Source organism: Phyllostomus hastatus, unplaced genomic scaffold (genome assembly GCF_019186645.2).
Source record: "Phyllostomus hastatus isolate PE091 unplaced genomic scaffold, TTU_PhHast_1.1 phas_contig_1, whole genome shotgun sequence".
NCBI lineage: Eukaryota > Metazoa > Chordata > Mammalia > Chiroptera > Phyllostomidae > Phyllostomus > Phyllostomus hastatus.
This window is the reverse complement of record NW_025333498.1, coordinates 4630896-4637491: the sequence shown is the minus strand read 5'-3', so window position 1 is coordinate 4637491 and position 6596 is coordinate 4630896. Positions and strand designations below refer to the sequence as shown.

At 37.9% G+C, this 6596-nt stretch overlaps 1 protein-coding gene across 2 annotated transcripts in view; it reads right to left on the bottom strand.

Annotated features, from left to right (window-relative positions):
• Positions 1-3358: 3358 nt before the first annotated feature.
• The window catches only part of NEMP2 (nuclear envelope integral membrane protein 2), a 28488-nt gene continuing 25250 nt past the window's right edge, over positions 3359-6596 (bottom strand). For both annotated transcript variants that reach the window (XM_045816728.1, XM_045816814.1), the window contains 2 exons: positions 6246-6422; positions 3359-5527 (listed from right to left, as the gene is read on the bottom strand). In XM_045816728.1, the coding sequence (XP_045672684.1) occupies positions 5383-5527; positions 6246-6422 (322 nt within the window). In that variant the 3' untranslated portion in view covers positions 3359-5382. The remainder of the gene's footprint in view (positions 5528-6245; positions 6423-6596) is intronic.

Sequence of the window (6596 nt, the reverse complement as noted above, 5' to 3'; positions counted from 1 at the left end):
CCAATAGAAGTCCTTTGCTTTGTAACAGATAAAACCAGATTCAACCGGCCTTTGTTATGAAACCTGTCCTGTGAGGGCTGATTCAGTAATGCAGAACTTCCATCCTTTCAGAGCAGACATCTTCATGGGTGTGTGGACTTTCTGACCTTTCTTCCTGTCCTCCACGTGCCATTTTAAAACGTATTAAGATGAATTCAATTTAAATTTTGTTTTCAGAATTTTATAACCCTTCTTGAGATTCCCTGAAAATTCCCAGGGGTGTTACAAAGCCCAGGCTGGTAATCACTGCTTTAATGACTCTTTCCTTTATGATTGCAGAACAAGTGAATTACCCAGAGTGCTGAGCTTGTGTGGACCCAAAGAGGTTAGCTGCTAACTATGAAACTATAACCAAAGTCTTAAGTAAAATAATAGACAGTTATAATACATATAGCTCCACTAGCCAGTAAACTCATGAAAAGCCTAAACAATCCATAGGAAGACAACACTGCTTTACTGGCCATGTAAAGCAACAAGTTGGCCAAGTGCTTCCCTCTGATTTGCGGTACCTCCAGTACTGATGGGGTAGGGCTGCTGGGCCCATTACTTAAGCAGTATTTCTTGCAGCCAATATGGAGTTAAGCAGTGAATTTAGGAAAAGGGGCCCACACCCGATAGTTACTGGTTGCTTGTTATGTGCTGAAGAGATTCTCATTTTATCCTTATTGCTATCCTCACTTTAAATATGAAGTTTCTGGAGCTAATACAGCTTAGTTAGGGGACCAAGTTCATAAAGCCAGAATTGTAACTGAAAACTGATGCCAAAGTGGAGGTCTACCAGCAGCTTCCTTCACTCTGGGATGCATGGCAACCACTCCTGCTTCTGTTGTAGAATAAGCAGAAAGCAGCCCTGGCCTGAACCCCTTCCTCCTGTGCCTGGTAGCTGTATGTGTGTGGCTGTATTTCCATATAGGGGTGTCCAACCTGCGGCCTGTGGGCTGCCTGTAGCCCAGGATGGCTGTGAATGTGGCCCAACACAAAACTGTAAATTTACTTAAAACACTATCATTTTTTTGTGATTACATGTCACAATGTATTTAATGTGTGGCCCAGAAATGCCAAAAGTTTGGACACCCCTGGAAGATTTCCAGATAGTCTCAGATACCTAGAAATCTAGCTACTTTGTTAGTTGTGAGTGCCAGACTACATATCCTCTGGAGGTGACTTGGATGGTGTGGCAGCCCTGCAGAGAAAACTCAAGAGGTTGGCAGGGACTCTGATCAGTCACCCAGAAATCAGGAAGGGTTTATATCTGGTATGTCTTTTAGAAAAATTATTCAATTTTTCTAATTTATTTTTAGTGTATTTTACAAAAGTATTGTTAGATAGTTTAGAATCACTGTTGTGGGCCATTATCTACTATACACGTAACTACAAGGCACAAGTCACTGGCACGTCCATAACATAAAGAGATGCAGTCATGTGTTGAATGGATTCACTATGAGGCCCCTTCTTTGACTAACGTTTTTAAAAAGATGTCAATAAAAGAAGTAGAAAGGGCATGGGCACTGACACACTGGGGCTTATATTTTGGTTCTACCACTTTAGCTACATGTTCTTCAGCAACCTTCTCTTACTTCTCTGAGTTTTTCTTCACCTGTAAAGTAGAAATAGTACTAAAATGTGTTACAGTGGTTCTCAGGTTCAAATGAGGATGCACCAAAAGTGCCTAGTATACTGCCTGACAGATCTCCAATGAATACTAATACTCTTTCATTTTCTCCTTTTATCACTGCTTTTTAGGAAAGTGGACCAAACCTAAAAACAACCCCCCCCAAATTATTAAAATAATAAACAAGAACAGCTGTCCCACTGAATGCACCTCCTAAGATTTATCCTGGTAAATATATACTTATCCCTAATCTCTGGGGATCTAACACAATTCCTGAAATTTACATTCAGGGATTGTAGGCCAGAGGAAGACTGAAGATTTTAATATATTTTAATGAACATGGCCACTAGAAGGGATTTCAGATGTTGATGAATAACGAAAGATTAGAAAAACAGCAGTCACAAGGAGAAAAAAAGTTGTCAGGGCCTACATAAAGGAAGGTGTGGTCTTTGTCAATAAACTGGTTATCTATCGCTTTAGCAAGGTTAGTCCCATTGTGGGGTGTTTGCATAAGACTTTTTGGTTTGATGACATTAAACATGTGATTAATATAACACATCCTCTTTCTGTTCACCAAGCAATGTTCTTACTACAGTTTCACCCCTTGCAGATCTGTCTTCTGAGAATCTGCTGGTTATATAGATTCAACTGTTTTTATCCTAATGCTGTTACATTGTTGGCTATGAATCACTAAATGGACACTATATGAACTGGCTAATGTGAGAAAGGTCTTCTAAGGGTGCAATGACAAAAATGAAAGTTCTGAATCAGTAAGGCTGAGTCACATCCATACTCATCAATGTCATCCCCAGTGGGGTATCTCAGAAGGCAGGTGGCTCCTGGAGTCACCTAAAATTCCTCTAACTGCAGGCTTTTTCAAAATTCCACATTCATTATGTTACCTATACACAGCATCCTTCTACCAGTTGGACAAAAAGCTGATTTAAAAAATTGCACTTCTCTAACTCTAGGGAATAATCACATACAGAATAATGTAAGATTCTTTTTCTTGACATCATTTTATGGGTCTTAATTCATCCAAATGTTTAGATAGATTGATAAAACCCATAATCTGTTTTAAAGCTCTTGAAATCTAAAATTTCTTAAATTTCTAATTTTTAAAAAAGATATAAGTTCAAATATCCTAAATGTCAGATGGGCACTCTCCTGTAATTTATCCCTAAGTATTACTAGCAAACAAATATAACTAATTCCCAAAACATTTTTGTGATATGTAAAATGTGTTTTAAAAACTTTTAAAAACAGCACTGAATGATATGAATGTTTAAGCATGGCCGCCTCCACTATATCTCATCTACACTTTTTGGTGTCAAATAGCCCAGCTTGCTAACAACAGTAAGCTTTTGTGAGGCACTTAGTGTAAGCAATAACACAACAAAGAGTTTTGTTAGGCTCCACAGTTGCACACCTCTGAAGGTGTGAAACTCAAAGCAAACTTTCAACCACCTGTGAAAGACAGAGCTATTTTACTTAATGGTTATTTAAAGTGTTTTAAAGGCCTTTAAATAAAGAAAGGAAGGGGGAGGGAGAAAGAGACTGGGAAAAGAGGAAGGAGGGCAAAAGATCTCTTATGAGAGTTATTTGTAGGTGGTCAGCCCTATAATAAACCCCAAATCAAATAAACACAACAGAAATAATACCAAATATATTACAAGCAATGCTTTTAATTATTTAGCTTTTCACAGTTCTCATATAACAAACACTGACAATTCCATGACTTCCTCTTTTTTTAAAGCATGAAAAACAACATCCTGGAAGACTGTTGCTCTTTTTCTTTCGCTGTTTTTATTGTGATGGTTACACCTAACTTGGTCAGCAGCTCTCTACCCTGGCAGTCTTGTGGCCCAGTGGCAGTCTTGGTTGTGATGTATCCTGGGAATGCCAGCAGACTCTTCATATGTTATTCACACACATTTTATAGGACACAAACTGTGTCTTGAGAGACGAATGTGGTGAGCACAACCACTGAGGCATCTGACATATTTATAATGTGTAACCAATAAATATAATTATCAAAAAATCAAGTTGAACTATCATAAAAATGATGTTAGAACTGTTTACACTTAGAAAACATCATGATCATAAATCTGAATGGAAGATATTTTATTTCTAAAATCAGAGTCTATGTGAAAGCACACATTGAATTTAGTGCATTTCACAAAAATAACAAAGCTCCTAATATTAAAAGATGTCTGGCAAAAACAGAGACCTGTAAAACACTGACACACGACTTAAAGAGGAAATGTCATTTGGAAATCAATCTAGAAAGTTCCAAATGGGTAGACACACTCTTATTCAATAATTTAGAACAACTCTACTAAATTTGGCTTGGGAAAGCAGTGCCTGAATTCTCTACACGTCCCACCTCTGTAAACTCTCTTCTAGCGAAAGAGTCCTCATTCTTTATGCCTCTATTCTTTATGGTCCCATCACAGCAAAAATGCCTCACTGATTCTTAATGAGAATCAATTTAGCAACATCTGAACACTTAGATGATTTTGCCATGTTCAGATCTTTTCTTAGACCTCTTTAGGTCCCCATTACTCAGGGTCAAAAAGGTCAGAGCCTCAGAGTTTCACTCTGAAGTTTAACATCATGAATTAGGAAAAACAAGATGTGTTCTCTGTAAGATCACAAATCTGTTTTGTAGGAAATTGTTACCAGCATATGCAACTAAACAAGTTTTAAAAATGAACCAGTTAGCTTGCAATGTCACAAGACATTAAATGTCTTCAATTTCAAAATACAAAAAAATATAAAAAGTAATTCTAATTTTTAATCCTTATTATACATCTATAAAAGTCTTATCAAAACTTTAAAATATAATCTTGGGAAATGTTTCTCTTTATCACAATTACCAAATAACTAGTTGGCCATTATTAAAAAATAAAGTCACTGATACTGTGAGACCCAAGGCTGTAGGGAGTTGACCTCTTGGCTTGCCTTTAAACGTCTCTTCTACCTGAGTCATAAGAAATGCTTGGGCTGAAGCTCTAGTTCCAGTGCTGCCTTAAATAGCTCTGTGGTCTTCAACATGTTGTTTAACGTCCCCAAACCTCAATTCCTCCATCATTAGCATTTTCTAAACAGGAGTACTAAGGAATATCAACCTGATGAATGGTTCTGTGATCAAATTAAGTTGGAAACTTCTACACACAATTTTCCTCTTTAGGAGATTCACAGTGTACACTAGTATTTTTAAATGTTCTGAGAAGTCCTGAAGTACTTTTGTCTAACTTTTTATCAATCTTAGTTGACCTCAGAATCCCTTTACTGACTAACACTTATTAGCATCAGTGGACTATACGTCCAGCATATCTCAGGTCTCTGCCAGCACTTATACTGATAACATTTAGGAAGAACAATGCACAGTCTTTTGACACAGGTTCTGGGGTTTGAGAGAATTTAATGCCCTGTGTTGACAAGGCACCTGTTGACGCTTACTGGCCCCTTGAAGATCAACACAATTCCCTTGTTCCTAATGAAAGTCTTCATTCAAGGGAAGTGGTAATGCCAGTCATAGAATCTTGGCAGCTTACAGTATAATAAATAGCAGAACTGGCCAAGAATGATCAGTTATCTTCCATACAGTTCAGTTTCCCTTTCCAATGTGACTTGGTTTTTCTCCACAGCAAATGCTTTTGCTACTGTTCCATAGACTGTTCCATAAGACGATTCTTGGTTTTTACCCGTTCGTTGTGCAGATGAAGTCAATGTGCAGCTAGACTGTCAGGTAGTTCTCTCAGGTTAAAGAGCTGGTCTTCCAAAAAGGCACCCCCAAGGCCGTATAGTTCTTCATGAAGACTAACTTCTTCAGGTGACAAGTGGCTTCCTCCAAGAACAAAGTCTGCAAACCTATTAAGTTTTTGTTTTAAATAAAGTTAATATTATCATAGAAAGGTTTATTTGAAAGATAACAGTTCCCTTGCTACATATCCTCCTTAATTAAACTGGGCTTCGCAGCAACAGAATGGCATTTACACAGTGGGTGTAAAAACAGGAATGGCTTATGTGATCCTTCTCGAGACATTCAGGGACAGCGTAGAGAAATAGGCATAAGCACTGAGTGCTGCCAAATGTACCCACTCCTGTTTTCTAATTCCTCTTTTCTCTTTCTTATTAGCTTAGATTTATTCTTTATTATTTTAGTGTCAATACTTTCCCCCTCTGATCTATAATTTGAGTGTATTAGTATTTGAATAAAGCTATGAAGAAGGGAAAGCAGTAAGGGAAAAGATGCTGGGGTAAGATATGCCTCTCTTAGTGACCTTTAAAAATTATTTTCCACATCAGTAGAATGAGAAGCAGATGGCAAAGCCCATTCCACCTTTCTCCTAATATGAAAGTTGTCATATGGCCTTCCTTATAAAACACATCAGATCAATATTTATTACGACATCAGCAGTTCTACTGGTAATGGGGAAAAAGAAGAACAACCTCTAATAGCCTTCACCGCATATGTCATCCAGGGAAGTAGTCTGTTTCTAATCTGGAGTAACTGTACCAAACCATCACGGTAGTTTCATAGTAATTCTAACCCAAGCTGTGGTCTGGGTAGCTGAACAGGGCTTACTTCTTAGGAGTCTGGAGTCTGGAGACGGCCAGCCATGACGGGAAACCGGGTCTGAGGCAGGATTGGCGCAGTTCCTCCAAAGCGCTGGTTGTTTCAGCATCAGCTTGCTCCCGGTATTCATCTTCAGTAAGATACTTGACTGCCAGCTTTTTTGATGTAAACCATTTCTTCATTTTCCTAAGACATGTGGCATTTGGTTGCTAAATTCCTAGCTATATTCGGTTATTCAATTTAACCCTTAAGATTTTGAAAATACATTTTGTTGACAGTAACAGTAATATTTCTTAACTTCCTTTATACCATACTATACTTTTCATTGTTGTTATTGTGAATGAGGTACTTACAACATGC